The sequence below is a fragment of the Ursus maritimus genome, unplaced genomic scaffold, assembly GCF_017311325.1.
Source record: "Ursus maritimus isolate PB19 unplaced genomic scaffold, ASM1731132v1 scaffold_17, whole genome shotgun sequence".
In the NCBI taxonomy this organism is placed as follows: Eukaryota; Metazoa; Chordata; class Mammalia; order Carnivora; family Ursidae; genus Ursus; species Ursus maritimus.
In genome coordinates, this window is record NW_024424119.1 from 57,883,142 (window position 1) to 57,900,921 (window position 17,780).

General features: G+C 60.9%; 1 protein-coding gene across 1 annotated transcript in view; it reads left to right on the top strand.

Annotated features, from left to right (window-relative positions):
• Positions 1-17,780, top strand: part of COL5A1 (collagen type V alpha 1 chain) — a 126,297-nt gene that overhangs the window by 24,251 nt on the left and 84,266 nt on the right. Inside the window, exons 5-11 of the mRNA XM_040631357.1 lie at positions 9,448-9,579; positions 10,362-10,499; positions 10,911-11,150; positions 12,107-12,265; positions 12,421-12,477; positions 16,329-16,370; positions 16,593-16,655. Of these exons, the coding sequence (XP_040487291.1) occupies positions 9,448-9,579; positions 10,362-10,499; positions 10,911-11,150; positions 12,107-12,265; positions 12,421-12,477; positions 16,329-16,370; positions 16,593-16,655 (831 nt within the window). The remainder of the gene's footprint in view (positions 1-9,447; positions 9,580-10,361; positions 10,500-10,910; positions 11,151-12,106; positions 12,266-12,420; positions 12,478-16,328; positions 16,371-16,592; positions 16,656-17,780) is intronic.

A 17,780-nucleotide genomic window follows, 5' to 3' on the forward strand; every position in this document is an offset into this window, starting at 1 on the left:
TGTGGTAGTAATGGTGGTGGTGGTAGTAATGCTGGTGGTGGTAATAATCCTGGTGGTGGTAGTAATGGTGGTGGTGGTGATAGTAATGCTGGTGGTGGTAGTAATGCTGGGGTGGGTAGTAATGCTGGTGGTGGTGCTGGTGCTGCTTGGGGTTGGTCATCTACCCAGGCCCCTTGGTGCGAGGCTCATGGAGTGTTCTGCACACACCGTCACACTCCGTCCTCAGGACACTTCCACCAGGCTGGTCTCATCGTCGTCTTTTACAAAGGAGCCAGTGGAGGCCTGGAGAGATGGAGCTGGCGAGGGAAGGACCCAGCGCCCCGGCCGCGGGGGTCAGTGCCCGTGCCTCTGTGCAGCGGTGCCCAGGGTCCTTGCTCCTTCTTCTGAACAGCTTGTCAAAACATGCACGTCCCTTGTGCTTGGAGATCTCTGGTGTCCCCTGGTCAGTCCAGTGTCCACAGGCTCGCTGCTCTGAAAGTCCTAGGGGAGAAGAATGAGGCAGCTTCACTCACATGCTACCCGGGTGGCAGGTGTGGGCCTTTGTGGCTGGGCTGGTGGCTCAGTGTCTGGAGTGAAGTGTCTGGGGCCGCACTGTTGGCAGGAAAGGGTACGGGACCTGGGCCCTACAGAGAGTCTCAGGGGCTTTTGAGGGGGTGGGCCCAACAGCCTGGCCCCAGCCACTGGCTTTGCTCTCCTGTCCTTCAGTCTGGGGACAAGGTGTCCCCTCTCTGAGTTCACCAAGCTGACCCTTTAGTCATTGCGGCCAGTTTCAGGGTCTGATGAGGCTGGGACTTGATGCCCCGCCCCCTGGCCACCATGCCCCTGTCATGGAGACACGTGTGTGAGCAGAAATGACCCTAGACCCCCTGGGGCAGCACCTGGCTGGTGGCACAGGGGCTAATTGTACCGGGACCAGAGGCGGCCACGGAGTGGGGAAGGTCACAGAGCAGGACGCCTGGCCAAGTGGCCCCTGGGGGGCAGCAGGAGTGGTCTCCCGCCACGTGGAGGTGTGTCTTTAACACTTGCCTAGAGTGCGTTCAGCTCACTTTCAGACTCCACGGGTCCTCCGAAAATCATGGAAAACGTTATTTCAACCTCCTCTGGCCTGGGGCCTTTCTTTTCCATTGTGTGTGAGTCATGGGTGAACAATGTCACACAAGATGCTAGATGGGACTTGTTTGGGTCCCAAGAGCATGAACAGGGAATACGTGTGAAGACTTTGTGTGTGGGGTCTCCAGGGCACTGAGCAGGTGCTGTAGGAGGGCACCCCAGTGTCCCCCGGCCAGTGTGCGTGGGTCACGGGGGCCAGAACCCACCAGGCTCCCCGGGAGGAATGCTTTGCCAGAGTGGACGGTGATGGTTCGTGGCCACGTGCATCCCTGGGGCTGTGTGTGCATTGCTGGCTCTGAGTGACTTGTTGGCCCCCTGGTCACAGAGGCCGGGTGGGTGCCACGCTCCCAGCAGCCCCCCGAGTCTGGTGCTCCTTCCCCTCAGACGAGCAAACTGTGGCTCGGTGCCTCTGGGGCGGGGATGGAAGTCCGGTGTGCTGGCCTCCCTGCTGCCTTCCGTCTCTGTCCCATGAGAGCTGGGCGGGGGCCCCTTCCCACACTGCAGGTGGCTACGCCCCGGCCTGTGGGCACCCGGACTCACAAGGGCAATGCCAGTTTGTGGCCAGAGCCTGCTGGCGGCTGGAAGGGGCAGTGTCGCTCTTGCTTTGGTTCCAGGGACAGCATGCTTGCTGACCACGTGGCCCGCAGTCTTGAACAAGAGGTGTCTGCCTTCTCGAATGACCTGTGTGTCTCCATCTTGGGGCATGAAGTGAGATTTGAGATTAGACGGCAGAACCCACAGGGAAGCTGAGTGTGCGATGGGGTCCCCGCAGGGCCTGTGCGGGTTGGATGAGGGGGGCCGTGGTGCAGAACGTGGAGGCAGGGCTCGCTGCCCCCCGGGGGCCTGGGAGTTCTGTTGAGAGGAGGCATGCCGACTTCAGGGGCATGGGAGGGGAAGGAAGCTGGCGTGTGACTGCAGGGGTGGCCACAGGGGTGCGCCGGGCAGGGAAGCACCCTCTTGGGGGCAGACTCTGGCTTCCGGCGCCATGGCCCCCAAGGCTGCCAAGCTCTCCAACGAAAACTTTCCAATTTCCTCGGCTCATAGCAAAAATGAAGGCTGGATGAAATCTCATCATTGGAAAAGCAGAACCGACTCCCTGAGCGAAATGCTCCCGGCTCCCGAGGGCCAAGGGTCACACGTCCCTTACAGCCTCTGAGTGCCTGATGCCCGCCTGTCCTTAGCAAGGGAAGGGCGTGGGCTGTCGCCTCAGATGTTGAGGCTGTGCCACAGAGCAGAACAGCCTTCCTGACCTCCAGGAGCCACAGCAGAAGCTTCTAGGGGCTGAGCGGAGCTTTACTGACCTGGGGGGGGGGGGCAAACGTAAAGTGTGTAGGAGGAGAAAACGGTGATCGGCATCAGAGCGAGGGACGGAGTGAAAACAGCGCGCTCTGGCTTCTCTGGCAGGGGTCTGGGCCACCACCAGGTGAGCTGCGGGCCTGGGGCCCACATGTGGACTCAGGTGCCACTTGCACTCCCGAGGCCACTGTGCCCAGCAGAGGGTGGCCAGGGTGAAGGCACGATTGCCGTCCAAGCAGGGCATTCCACTTGAACTCCACCCGAGGCCAGGCTGCTCTTGCATGGAGCTGTAGGACGGTGACTGGAGCCCCCACTCTGTGCCCTTGCAAGGGGGATCCTGCCTCTCTGAGCCTCAGTGTGCGCATCCACAATATGGGGATAAGAGAGAAGACACAGGGCAAGCCCACCCGTGTGAGCACAGAGGAGCCGAGACGAGGCACGCCGAGGCAGTGCACGCGGAGGATGCTGTCATGGGGGGGCGCGGGGTAGCCACCACACCCCCGGGACCCGGTGGCCGTTGCTGAGGGAGGGGGCTGGGGTGCAGGCCCCTGGTAGGACAGCTGCCCGGCCTGGTGTAGGGGCGATCACGACGCCCAGTCTGGCCAGGGAGTCTGGGGCGGGTGCCTTGTGCTCCCGGGGGGAGGCTGGAGGGCCTCCTCGCTGGGCCCCGTGGACCGAGCGGTCGGGCAGGATTCGGTCAGGAGCTCACCTGCCCTTCAGGGCTTTGCGGGCAGGGTGGGGGGGCAAAGTCGGGCAAGGCTCCGAGGTGGGAGAGGGCTTCTCCTGGTCCCGGGAGAAGCCACAGCCATGCCTGCTGGGCAGGGTGGAGGGGGCGGTCCGCACCTGGTGGCCTGGGGGGTGGGGGAAGAGGAGCAGTGGGAGAGGGCTTTGAGCAGGGGAGCCTTGGAGGACCGGAAGCCAGAGATTGCAGGGGGAGACAGTGGTGTGGGAACACTCCATGGATTCTGGCCGCTGCTGTTGGGGAGGTGGTGGCTCGAGTGTAAGACAGCAGTGGAATGCCACAGGGGTGAGGAGTACGCGGTGGGTCCTTCTTGGTTCTGGAAAGTTCCTGGACCTCGCTGCCTCCGTTTCTGCATCTGTGAATGCGGGCTGTAGGGAGTCTTGGGAAGAAACTCCCAGGAGGCACCCAGCAGCAGCCAGGCACCTGGTGGACCCGGCATTGCGTTCCAGACTAGAAGGACTGCTGGCCTTGGACCCTGGAGCCCAGCTGCCACTGAGGCCCCGGGGGGCCTATCTGGAGACCCCCCCCCCGCCCCCGCTGACCTCACACTCCTAGTCTGTAAAGACTGTTTTCCTGCGTCAGGGCTTTTGACCTTTAAAACACAAGCCTGTAAACACTTCCTTAACTAACATGTTGTGGGGCAGCTGGGAGTGTAAAACCCGCTGGGGCCCCCAGGCTCCTCCACGGGACCCCTTTTGAGAAGCCACCGCTGGGCTGAGCTCCCAGGTCCCTGCATCCTGAGGGAGCCTGAGGGGCAAGGAGGCCGTGGGACACAGAGCTCCCATGAGTGCCCAGCAAAGGCAAGGCCCCACCTGGGACATGGTCTGGCGCCTCCAAGACAGTGAATGGCCCTTGGTTCTAGTCGCGTAACGATTTTGGTTACTGATGGGGTACGTGGAATCATTGAAGCGTGACCCTCTAGGCTTTAGAGGGGGCCCTTCAGGGGCCAGCGGGAGTGCAGCCGTGCCGGGCAGCGGGGCTGGGCCAGGGTGTGAGCCTGCCGCCCCCCTGCACGCAGTCACTTGTGGGCGCTCGTGCTCTAGGCCTGGGGTCCACTGCCTCCCCTGTCGCCCCACAGCTCCTGACTGCTGCCAGAGGCGATAATGCCCCTTCACTTTCCCCCAAGGGTCCCAAAGGACGGAGGCTCTCTTTCTGTTTCTGTTCAGAAGTGGGTCACCTAGATTAGAAGGTCACGCCAAGGTCATCCACTGCATTGCATGTGCACACATGTGTCTGTGCCCATGCACACACACACACACACACACATACACACACACACAACCCCGGACAACTCCGGATGCTGTAAGTGGGCCATGAATCGTTGAGTTTGGGGGTTGTTAGGCTACCTTTGGGTTAGGGGGTACCGGACTCTTCCAAGGCCGAGGCCAGGCTGGTTGGAGGGTTCCTAGTCAGAGTCTCCCCCCACCCGAGAGGATACTGGGTCAGAAAAATCCTGGGCTGCCCTCACTGCTTCCAGAGGGTCAGGGAACCTGCTGGCAACTCTGACCTTTGGCCAGCCTCGCAGAGCTGGCGTTCGGCTCCCGGAAGGTCCAGGCTGGGTCCTGGAAGCTGCAGGTTAGGGGCCTCGCTGTGTGTGCTCCTTGTATTCGCGGGTAGACATCCCAACCCAGACCCTGGCTCCCGCCTTCTGCGTCGTCCCCCCAGGATACAGACACACTGCGCCCAGGGCTGTCCCGTGGACCGTGCCCACCAGATCCCCAGGGGCTGAGGCTTTGGGCAGCAGGGGCCTTCGTGCCAGGCCCCCAGCATCTCTCACTGGCAGCCATGGAGAAAGGCTTTGCTGGGAAAGGGGGTCACCGAGGGAATCTCAGGCTCTGTGGCTTGGAGCTTGTTTCGCCCTAGGAGGCATCATGAAAATGCTCTCAGAACAGTCACAATCTTGTGAGCGTTCGTGGGACGTGTGAAATGCAGTGTGCACCAGATCAGGGCCAGCCGTGGGCGTGCCGTCGCCAAGGCACTGGGTGGCGGCTGCTGGCAGCCCTGGCCCACAAGAAAGTTCAGTGGGGGACGACTTCTTTGCAAAGAGCACACAGGTATTCGGCACCCCAACCTGAAAAGCTCCTGTGTGTGCAGGGAAGAGGTGGGGGGGGCAGCAGGAGCCTTGGACAAGGGGCTTCCAAGAGGCTCGGACCCACGCCTCCGCTTCCCCGTCCATCCACAGGGATGGACGGATCCCTGCCCTTTGAGAGATGTGCCCACGGAACAAAGGGGCACACGTTTTTGGTGTGGAAACGTTTGTGGAAAAAGGGATTTGCCACGAGTCCAGGCATCTGCAGTGGAGGGCGGGCCCTGGGAATGAAGGGGGCTTCGTGCTTGCAAGCGCCCTGTGGCCCAGCCTGTTGCTGACCATGTGTTCCCTCCGCAGCCATTTGGGGAGTGGGCGAGGTAGGCAGGGAAGCAGGGCTGGAGGTAGGGGCAGGTCAGCACTGACTGCGTGCTTGGATTCCAGAGTTCCGGGTGAGTCTGCAGGAAGCACCAGCCCTGGGTCTGTTCCTGGGTGTTTACGCCTCGGCCTTTAGCCTCGTTCATTGCCTGGTGTTGGGGGCAGCATGGGCCACCGTGTGGGGGCCTGTGAAGCCTGGTTCTGGGCCAGGCACCCTGGGGTACAGGGACACAGATGTGGCACACGTGGCCATGGCCCAAGGCCTGGGGCTTTCTGGGGAGGCAGGCCCTTTACCAGATGGCTGTGGTCCCCTGTGCCGGCAGCTCGACGGAAGGGAGCGCCAGGGGTTGGCAGCCATGGGTGCCCCCAGAGGCCGCTGAGCCTCCTCTCCCTCCTGGAGCCTGCATTCAGAGAACATATATTCAGATGTCAAGTTGCCAGTTGAAAGAAGAAGAAAATATTTTATTTGAATTGGATGAAATTTGAACTAGAAGTCATGTTGCTTAATAAAACTGTGTGGTTTTAATTCACTGTTCCTGTCATACGGTTCTCGTCTGCTGGAGAGTTTACAGCGTGGGCCAGGAGCCTCTGACATCCAAAAGGAGAGAGAGAGGCAGAGAGGGACAAAGGAGAGAGTGAAGACGGGAAAGGGAGAGATGGAGGGAGTGAGGCAGGGAGGCAGGCGGCTCTGCCAGGCGAGGGAGTGAGCACAACAGAACTTGGGGAGGGAGCCAGAATTGTCTTCGAGGGAGTCTCTTCAGAGCCCTCTGTGTGGGGACAGGTCAGCTCGGGGGAGTTCTGAGCTCCTCACTCATCTTCAGGGTCTTCAAATCCAAGTTGGTGGGCCCTATAATTTGGACCCATGTCTCAGGGATCAGGTGGGATGGGCCTTTTCTGGACTCTAAGACTGTCACCCAGTTCTGCCACTGAGTCACCCCACTTCACCCCATCTCTGGGCCAGTTTTCACACAGAAGCTTTGGGAAGCCAGGGAAGGGCCATGGAGCCTGTCCCTCAGACCAGTGCACGGTGCTGGCACTTTGCTTCCCAGACCCCGGGAGGCCATCTGGGGTCCACGCTTAGTGCCTTTGAGTGGCACGTCCTCCCAGCTTTCCATCTCCAGCTTTGTCAGGGTCCAGCACAGGGAAGGGGCTCACACACCTTTACCAAACGAAGGGCAAGGAGGGCGTGGCTTCCTTGCTCGGGCCTGTGGTGCTGATGTGCAGGATGAGCACCACCTCCTTTGGGTCAAGCTCACGGCTACCATGTTCTCTTGCTTCACTCATGGCTTTGTCTTCAGGAGCAGAACATGCCTTTTGTTGGACCATGGGGGAGTAGGTGTGCAGGAGCAGGGGTGGCCTCAGGTCTCTAGACAGAAAGGGACAGTGGGACTCAAGGGGCATCAGTGACAACCAGATGAATACATGGTATGGGTACGCATGTGATCTTACCCAGGGGACACAAGGCAAGTGCCAAGTGTTAGGGAGATTGTGGACACTGCCAGGCAGTGGTTCTGGGCCATGGCTGCATCTCTGTGTTGATGCAGGGACTTAGTAGGTGCTCAATAATTGCTATTGGATGAATAGATGGATGGGTAGATGGTAGATAGATGGTGAGTGAATGATGGATGGTGGATGGACAGATGTCTTGTGGATGGATGGATGGTTGGATGAGTGAGTGGATGGTTGGGTGGGTGGTGGATAGATGATAGGTGGATGATGGATGGATGGTGGATGGATGGTGGATGGATGGATGGTGGATGGATGGATGGTGGATGGATGGTGGATGGATAGATGGTTAGAGATGGATGATGGATAGATGGATATGCATGTGGCAGAATGGGCTCTGGGCCAAGGACCTCAACACCTGCACAGACCCAATTATCCTTTCTTGGGCCCCATCTCTCATGACACAGTTTGAACACTGGTCCTGTCCATCCATATTCCTTTGTCTCCTTGAGCCCAGCGTGTTGTGTAGTGATGGACACTGTGCCAGCTGTGTTGAGCTGGCCCCATCTCACCTGCTGTGTGACCATAGATGCCAGACAGGTGACCTCAGGGCTTCAGTTTTCTCAGCCTCAGATGGGAATTAATAGGACAGAATTCATAGAGTTCTTGTGGGCACAGAGGGAGTGACACCATGCAGTTGCTTTGTCCAGTACCTGACCTATAGTAAACACTATCTAAATGTGGATCATTAATAAAATCATTATGATATCAGTCAGTTTATATCCATCTGATTCGGGCCCTAAGACCCTCTGCCAGGGAGATGTCAAATGTTCCGTAACATTCGTGAGACCTGTGGTTCTTGTTCCCTTTTGTTTGTCTGCTATTGACACATCTTGAGGAGAGCAATACGAAATAGAATCATTGCACACTTTTCCTATCTGACATGGTGGGGCTGCTGGCTGCCACGGCGTGAACGAAAATATTCAGTGGTTGCCAGCGTGAGCTCATCCAGGTGGTAGCTTGTGTCCGTACTTCTTTCCCTCTCATGGTCAAATAATGTTCCAATGTATGGATAGACCACAATTTGCTTATCTAGTCATGCGTTGCTGGACATCTGGGCTGTTCTCGCCTCTCGGCTGTTGTGAATAATGCGGCTGTGAGCAAGGCTGTCCTTAGACCTCTTTGAATACCTACTGCAATTCTTTCTTGAGTGAATTGTTTACCTCTCTTAACTTATAGGATTGGAATTTCTGGGTTATCTGGTTTTTTCCTCTTTAAAAATAAATCCCACCCCACCCCATGGTTGGGGGCGACAGGGAAGGATGCAGCATACCTCCAAGCCCTCACAGTTTAGGGTGGAGTTCACAGCTTGCATTTGTCACCCACGGTTCACAAGAATCTCTGAACACTTGGCTGGCACCTGGCAGGTGCCCAACAGGTGTCTGATGAATGGATGGGTGGGTGGGTGGATGGGTGGACAGTAGATGGGTGGGTGGGTGGATAGGTGGGTAGACGAGTGGATGGATAGATGGATAAATGGGTAGATGGGTGGATGGATAGATGGGTGGATGGGTGGATGGTTGAGTGGATGGGTGGGTAGATGGGTGGGTAGACAAGTGGATGGATGGATGGATAGATGGGTAGATGGGTGGATGGATAGATGGGTGGATGGGTGGATGGTTGGGTGGATGGGTGGGTAGATGGGTGGGTAGACAAGTGGATGGATGGATGATGGATGGATGGATGGATGGATGGATGGATGGATGGGTAGATGGGTAGATGGGTGGATGGTTGGGTGGATAGATGGGTAGATGGGTGGATGGTTGGGTGGATGGGTGGGTAGATGGGTGGGTAGACAAGTGGATGGATGGATGATGGATGGATGGATGGATGGATGGATGGGTAGATGGGTAGATGGGTGGATGGTTGGGTGGATAGATGGGTAGATGGGTGGATGGTTGGGTGGATAGATGGGTAGATGGGTGGATGGTTGGGTGGATGGGTGGGTAGATGGGTGGGTAGACAAGTGGATGGATGGATGATGGATGGATGGATGGATGGATGGATGGATAGATGGGTAGATGGGTAGATGGGTGGATGGTTGGGTGGTTGGTTCGTTGGATGGGTGGATGTTTGGGTGGATGGGTGGGTAGATGGGTGGGTAGACGAGTGGATGGATGGATGGATGGATGGATGGATGGGTAGATGGGTAGATGGGTGGATGGTTGGGTGGATAGACGGGTAGATGGGTGGATGGTTGGGTGGATGGGTGGGTGGATGGTTGGAAGGATCAGGCCATCCTAGCTTGAGTGGTGATTAGAGGTGGCAGCTCCCTGAGTGGAAGACTGGTCCTGAGGACAAACTCCTCCCCAGACTTACTACTAGCCTCCTGGATCTCCACGTCGGTCCTCTGTGTGCCACTTATTCAAGCACTTTTGTCCTTTTCCAGGGTGATATCCAGCAGCTGCTCTTCGTTTCGGACCACCGGGCAGCTTACGATTACTGCGAGCACTACAGCCCTGACTGTGACACCGCCGTCCCCGACAAGCCCCAGTCACAGGATCCGAACCCAGACGAATACGTGAGTCAGTCCCCTGGGCTCGTGGTGAGCTTGTAGGCAGACGCCTTGGGAGGGGGCAGGTCAGGCAGGCAGGCAGGGGTGGAGGGACACCAAAGCCACAGGACCCCCACTTAAAATAAACCCCCTGGGCAAGAATTTGAGGTTCATCCTCCTCACCCTCCGCCCCACACCCAGCAGCACCTTGGTTCAGCGGGCTTATAGTTCTCTCCACCATTCCCAAGTGAAGGTCCTCTCCTACCTCCGTTGCAGGGGACGCACGTCTTCTGTCATGTTCAGCCTGCTGTGATTGGTCCTCCTGGCCTCCTTCTGTCATGACTGGTCAGAAAAGGAAGGGTGGCCCTCGTAAAGCTAGGGTCCCATGGCCCAGGCAGGGCTTACAAGCCCGGGCTGGGTCCCTGCAGCCAAGGCTTCCTGGCCAGGCCCCTGCCCCCGTTTTAGGGGTGTTTGTGACTTCAGTGAGGGTCAGGCGATTCTGAGGGACAGCAGCACGGCCACAGGACCCCACAGCTTGGCCGCTCTCCTGGCCCTTGGTTCTAAAGGATCAGAACGTCTGCACCTTTTAGGACTCAACTTTCTTTGAAGGGGCCCTGGGCCCCCCATTCCCTCCCTCGTGCTTCTCATGGGGTTGCCTCAGCTGCCCAAGGAGCTGGAGCGGGTGGAGGCCTGTTCGGAGCCACGACTCTCTGGTGTCCACTCTTCCTGGCTGCACCTGGATGGGGAGGAGAGCAGCTTGGCTCCTCGTGGGGTCCTGCCTTCCTCACGTGGCCCCGATCTGCTTTCAGTACCCCGAAGGAGAAGGAGAAGGTGATACCTACTACTACGAGTACCCCTACTACGAGGACACGGAAGACCCGGGCAAAGAGCCCACCCCCACCAAGAAGCCCGTGGAAGCTGCTAGAGAGACCACAGAGATTGCCGAGGTCCGTGCGGGTGGGCTGCTGGTGGGGAGGACGCTGTGGCTGGTGTGGAGGCCAGGAGGGGCTGAGTGGAGCTCGGCAGGGAACCAATGCCCGGGGGCTGGGTGACCGTCTGTGCTTCATGCCCCGGGGAGGGGGAGGCGGGGCAGCCGGCTGTGCACCGGCCATACCGCCAGCAGACCTAGGTGTGAAGGGGAGCGTGTGGCTCTGCGTCTGAGATCTTTTCCTTTTCAACCTGGAGATACAGTATGCCCTTTCTGAGTAGGATCGGGGGTTTTAGGCCACGGAGAGCTCTCCCCGGGGCTGGCTGCCTCCCGGCATGGACGGAGTCCACAGGGCTGTTGGCTGGCCACAGGGCCGTGCTGGGGGTCCTCTCCAGACCTCCCTGACTCCCGCTCTGTTCCCCGCTCTCAGGAGCAGACCCCGCCCACCACGGCAACCCCTCCCGTGCCAGACACCAGCGAGGGGGCCGGGAAGGAGGAGGACCCCGGCATCGGGGACTATGACTACATGCCCAGCGAGGACTACTACACGCCCTCCCCTTACGATGACATGAACTACAACGAGGGCTTCGAGAACCCCGACCAGTCCCCCGACCACGGTGCAGGGGCCGAGGTCCTCACCAGCACGGTTGGCACCGCCAACTCCTCCAATGTAATTGCTTCTCTTCTGCATTGGCCTGGCGCCGGGGAGGGGGCAGGGGCGGGGGGAGTGCTCAGGGCTCCCTCTTTGCTCTGACCTCGGGGGTCCTGGGCTGGTTCCCTGCTCCCCAGCCCAGCAGACCCCGGCCCCCAGGGGCGCTCAGCAGGTTTGGGGGTCCCCGACTCACTGAGCCCATCTCACCTGCGAGAGGGTTGGAATGAGCCCCTCCCTCCCATCTCTTGGGGTTTGGGTGGGGACGGATGAGGACGTGCCTGTGTGTAGTGTCCCTTTCTGTGGCCTGAGGGGCCCAGGCAGGACGGGTGCACGAGCGGGGGATCTGGACCAGCAGAGGAGGCATGGGGCCAGCTGGGTACGGCCGTGGGCTTTCCTGGTAGGCAGACCTGGCTCGAAGCCTCATCCACTGACCTTGGAGAGTTTCGTCCCCTCTGGGTCTCAGTTGTCATTCCCAAGGTGACACTCACAGGTCCGCCTCTAGGGGTTGTTGGAAAGTTTTCAGATGAGAGAGGAGTTTATCACCGCACATTGAACGCAGCAAATGCTTAAAAGTAGGCATCACATGATGCCGGATTCTTGATGGTACAGAGCAGACACCTGGTTCTGATGGGTCCAAACCCCTCTGTTGGCTGGATGGGATTGGGCGCTTGTTACCCCAAGATGGCGAGGCCCTGGGCTGGAGCCCCCGACGGTACTGACTTCGCCGCAGCGTGCCGGTCCCTGTGCAGCCCCAGCTTCTATGGGGTCCTGCGGGGTTTGGGGTGAAGTCTCCCTGTGGCAAGAGGGAAGATGCGTGAAGAAGCCACTGGGGCCCGGGAGCTGTCCCAGCGAGTTCCACTGGGCTCCTGGGAGGCCCCGTCCTTGGCATCCCCAGGGTGTGGGGCTGGGCAGGGAGGGGGTCTCTGTCCAGTTCCGCGGTCCTCCGGTGATCCCTGCTGCCCCCTCCCTCCCAGCCGGCTCCATCTCCGGAGGATGACTTGGAAGGGGAGTTTACAGAAGAAACCATCCGGAACCTGGACGAGACCTACTACGACCCCTACTACGACCCCACCGTCTCCCCGTCGGAGATAGGGCCGGGCATGCCAGCCAACCAGGACACCATCTACGAAGGGGTGAGGGCTGTGGGGGCTCCTTCCGCCTGCACCATTGGGGCCCGGGGAGGGCCGGCAGTGAGCGGCCCCTGCTTGGTGAGCCACGGGGCCATGAGATGCCACCTTCCTTGCCCTCCTCTGCTCATTCTCTGTCCGCCTGTGTTTTGTGAACCCAGATTGAAGGACCACGAGGAGAGAAGGGTCAAAAGGGTGAGCCCGCCATCATCGAACCGGTAAGAGTGCTCTCTTATCCCCTCCTGAAGAGGGCGGGGCGGTGGGTGATGCAGGTCGATGCCCGAACTACGGGGCCCCTCACGGATGCCACACGCCGCTTGTTGCCGAGGCTTGAGAAAAGGGGCTCAGGCGGGGGGAATGTTCCAGACCTTGACTGAGGTTGGGATTCTGCCTGGGATTCCCGCTGGTGAGAACACTGCGCTGTGCGTTTGCAGTCTGAGCTCCTCATTGTGCGTGGCCGTGGTCACCGGCATGAGACACGTGGAGCTTATGAGAAGGAGCGGAGCCCCTCTGGAGGGCTCAGAGGGTTCGCGGGGCACCTCAGATCTGGGCTGGGCAGCGTGGGGGGTTTAACTCTGCTGCACCCAGGCCGGCGTGGCCACCGTGTGGGGTAAGTGTGGAAACTGGGAAAGCATGGTGGGCTGTCCGTGCAGCCGTGGCCAGAGAACTTGAGGAACTCACTCTGTTGTGTGTGGGGCCACGGGGAGCGGACACAATGGCTACTGATGGAGCAGGGGTGGGGGAGGCTCATGGCTGGGGTGCAGGGGCCGCTCCCTGCTGCCATGTCCTCTGCCCCTGGGGAGCCCGGCTGGGAGCGCCAGGATCCACCCCGTGGCCTGAGAGCTGCCGAGGTCAGGCCCTGACCAGGCGGGCGGGGCGGGCCCTGCAGCTGCGGTTGGTGGCCGCGGCGCTGTGGGCCGGGCAGTGGCTGTGGACACGACGGCGGGGAGGGGCTGGCCGCGGCCCAACCTGCCACGTCGTCCAAGCGCCGGAGGGAGGAGGCCAGTGTCCTGCCCCGTGGCTGGTCACAAGGCGGAGCTGGGCCAAGAGTGGTTCCTGGTGCTCAGCTGGGGATAGGACGTCGGGGTTCCCAAGGCCTTATGACCTTGGATTCCTGGGGTGGGGGATTTTGTAGCCTCCATCCTCCCGTGGACCTGGGAAGGTGCTTTCAGAACCTCAACTGCTAGTCTCCCCCAGAGAGGCCCAAAGCCCCGTGGCCAGGGCAGACGGGACGTGGCCCATCTCTGGGTAGAACGCCCAGTGGGCAGAGTTTCAGCAGGGCCCTCCCGGCTTGGCCCCATGCCCGGCCCGTGGAAGCATCTGGATAATGGTGAAGGCGGCCCCTTGTGGTTTTCCCTCCGGGCCTGTCCGGGGGTGGGACCTGTCAGCCTCACGGGGCTGTGGCCTCTGGACACACATCCTTTTCTCAGGCTGAGAACATCTCTTTCCAGTACTTCCTGAGGGTCCAAGGAGGACGGCTTGACTGAGAGTGGAGGATGGGGTAGAGGGGAAGGGTGCAGAGGTGCCAAGGGGGGTGGGGCCGGCATCAGGTGACCCCTTGCTCAGCAACATGAGAAACCCTGACTCTAAGTCCAGACGCAGGGGAAGGGTGAGCTGGGGGGAAGTGCGGTGCAGCCAGCAGTTAGGGTGGGGGCGCCCCGGAAGGACAGCGGGTGTGTTGCCGTTGCTACAGGGGGGCCCTGGCCAGAGGTGGGCCATCCTGGTGTTGCTTCTCCTGGGCCTGAGCCTGGCTGGGCTCACGGACCACACATTTCCCCAGATACTCCGGTCCCCAGATGGACCTGCTCTTGACTTGGGGTGCCTTTTGTGGGGTCTGTATGGCTTTGGTGGCAGGGCATCTTGCCTGGGAAGAATGTGGGGCCCCAGGGCAGGGAGGTGCCGGGGAGGGGCTAGGCTGGCACCATCTGGGCGCACTTCCCGTCCACTCGCAGCTGCCAGACAAGCCCCCCGGAGGAGAGCTGTGGCACCCTGGCTGCCAGGCTGCTCTGATGGGGGTGGGCAGAGGAGGGGCAGGGGAAGGGGAGCCGGTCCAGCACAGACAGCATGTCTACACAAGGTCACCTCATCTCAGAGGGAAACCGAGGCATCTGGATGCAGCGAGGGGAGGGCTCCCTCCTCTGGCTCCGGCGTTCAGTCCCGCCCCATCCCCAGCCCATTCCCCATGTCCGCTGGGCCCTCACCGGGCCCCTGGGGACGCCATGTAAACAGTTGGAATTTCTCAACCCGGAGATGCCCTCGAAGTCTTAGCTCCATAAACAGATGGCCGAGTCCTGGGAGCCGGCCGGCGTGGGTCTCGCAGCTGACCGCTGACCGCAGAGGGTGGGGTGGCCGCTGCTTCCTCCGCCCCCACCCTGCTCCAGCACCGCCCTCGGGGGAGAGGGACTCCTGTCCGTGGAGCCCTTGGAATCTGCTCCCTCTGGCCTCCCAGCCGCACCTCCTGTCGTTTGTCAGCAGGGTCAGTGGCTCCTTGAAAGGGCAGCAGGCCTCTCCGCAGAGGGGATTCGGGTTTATGGGTGTCCTGAGGGACGGATCCCCAGACTCCATGTCTCGTGGTGTCCCAGTGGCCGTCCCCGGGAGGCCCGGGAATCACCGTCGCTCCGCTCCGCTGTGGCGCTCTTTAACGGGTAGACGCGCCTGCGTTGAGAGCTGTTTGCAGCCGGGCCAAGGCCCAGACCGTCCGTCACAGTTACCTTCCCTGCTGAGTTCTGAGACTGGCGTCTGCACGCTGCTGGGGTATAGACCCGGCTAGCACCCTGCAGGAGGACCACCACTCTCCCTCGTCCACGGAGCTTTTCTCGCTCCTCGGTCATGGCCATGGATCCGGCTCCGACGACAGCTCTGCCTGGGCCGGTTCAGGCCTCCCTGGGCTGGGTCCCTTCCTCCCGGCGTCCGGCCTCCTTCCCAGGCCACCCTGGATGGCTTGGGCCCGGCCTCCCGGGAAACCTGTGGCCGGCATCGCCCCAGCTTCCTGAGAACAACGGCCAGTGTGTCTGGGAGGACAGCTGCAGGCCCCGGGGCCCCGCCGCGGCCAGAGGCCTCTTGCTTGCTTCCAGCTTTGCTGCTGAGCCCCCAGCTGCCTTTGTCCGAGGAGGAAACGCGCAGGCTGTTTGGACGAGCTGTGTGTGCGCGTCTTGAGTACAAATACCACTCTGAGTGCACATCTGTGTAAACACTTCGCAGTGACCGGGGGCCCTGGTGGGGACGCTGGGGGTCAGAGGGCCCAGCGGCCTGGTGCCCCTCACCAGTGCGGGTCTTCCAGCCTCAGCGGGGCGTTCCCCTGTTCCCCCTGGGAGGCCACCTCATGTTTCTCAAGAGCACCGTTCACTTCGGAAGGAATGTCTGGGCACAGTGGTGCACGCCATCCCTGGAGGGAAGCAATCTGCTTTCTCTGGTTTGGGGGAAGAGGGAGCAGCAGGTCTGTCCCCGTGGCCAGGGACATCTGGCCCCGTGAGCCCTGTCCCAGCAGTCTCTAGAATCAGTGGGGAGAGGGGCATCACTGTGTCTGCTCCGCTGGCCCCGAGTGTGGCTGAAGCCTACTCAGCCAGGCCAGGCAGAACCTAGCCGGCCCTAGGACCCCCGATGCCGTCCCTGCTGTGTTCTCAGCCAGCAAACCCCTGGCCCCAGTGTTGACTGCACGGGAGAGAGGAGGGTCCTGCTCTGGGGAGGGGCTGGAAGTGGATGCCTGGGAGTGGAGGCACCCCCCAGCCAGGAGCTGTGTCTGTTGACCCCTCTGCTACCCACACGGGCTCTCTGGGGTCCAGGCTACTGGGGTGGGGGGCAGGAGTTCTTGTCCCCACTTGTGGGTGAAGACTGGGAGGGCCAGTGGCAGGGCGGAGGGCTTGTGAAGGAGGCGGCCGAGTGTCCCGTGGACTCGGGGGCGTCTTCCCCTTGCCCTGGGCTGCTGGTGGGCACACTCGCTGAGGCCTGAGTCTGTGGTCCTCACGGGGTCATCCTCACCAGCAGGGTCTGCCGGGAGTCCAGGCCTGTGCTGGGATCTCAGGACGGATGGGGTCCTGGCGTCTCAGACACTGTCTCCTGTCTTTTCCAGGGCATGCTCATGGAGGGGCCGCCGGGCCCTGAAGGCCCCGCAGTGAGTGTTGTGTTTCATATCCCAGGCCTGTGGGAGGTGCTTGGGGGTCGGGGATGGAAAAGAGGGGGGCACTCACTGCCCTTTGCAGACCCCCCCCCCCCCGCCACCGCATCCCAGCGCTGCCCCGACCCGCCTCCACCCTCTCCTGAAGCAAGGTGGGAACGGGGTGTAGCCCTGTGGCTGCATCTTTGAACTCTGTCCTGATTTTACTTTTAATTCTAGGGTCTCCCAGGACCTCCGGGAACGATGGGCCCCACTGGCCAAGTGGGTGACCCTGGAGAAAGGGTAAGGGATGGCTTGGCGCTCAGCTTGTTGGGTTTGTCCGTGTGTCTTTCCACTCTGTGGCCGGCGTCCTCGCACGTGTGGATGGCGGCCGGCACGTCAGCTTCCGTCTCCACACTGCCCGGCCCTGTCACCTCTCACGCCAGCTCCTTGTTGGGTCTGTGTGGGTGTTTGGGGAGCTGCACTCCCTCGTGGCCCTGAGCGGGGGGCAGGTGGCGTCTGCCAGGCTCCCACAGAGGCTGGTGAGCTCGGCTCACAGAGGGCCCTGCAGGCTGTGCTGGCTGAGTAGGGACAACAGGGCTGTCCGCGGCCGCGGGACTAGGATCTGCGTTGACCCTCCTCAGTGTGGGAGCTTCCTGGGCCTCGATTTCCCCTCCCTCCATCTTCTGTGTTGGAAATCAAGTAGCAGAACGGGAGGGCTTGCTCTGAGTCACAGGGAGCCATCCTGGTGTCCCTCCTGGTCACGGGGACCCATCCCAGGTTCACAGTCAAAGGGACTCACCCTGGACTCTCCCCGCAACACAGGTCTGAGGTCCCCAGATTAAAGGGATGTGCCCCCCGGGTCAAAAGGACCCATCTTGGGGTCCCCTCACCACCAAAGGGACCTGTCCCAGGTCCCCAGGTCAAAGGGACCCTTCCTGGTTTCCATGGTCAAAGCGACTAATCCCGGGTTCCCTCTGTCAAAGGGACGTGTCCCGGGGGTCAGAGGGACCCGCCTGGGATTGCTGCTGAGAGATGAGGACTGAGCCTGGACGCCACAATTTCTCTCTGACACCTAGTGGAGCTTCAGGGTACTGCAGCCTTGGGGTTCTGTCCGCCTGGCTGTTCTTGGTGGTGTTGGTCTCTCCCGCCGGTCTCATGAGTACCCGCCTGAGCACCGTCAGATTAGGAGCTGTCATCGCATGGCGTTGACAGCAGACGCGAGGAGCGTGTGTGTGTGTGTGTGTGTGTGTGTGTGTGTCCTAATGGGCGTTTATCCCCAGGGCCTGGCCCGCTGCCCGCAGAGTATGGACACAAAGGGTTGGTGGGTGTGTGGATAGGGACGTGGCTGGGTCGGGTCACGTGGAGAGGCGGCGAGGGCCTGCTTCTGAGGCAGCACGGCGGGCAGCCAGGCTCGGGGCTTTGGAG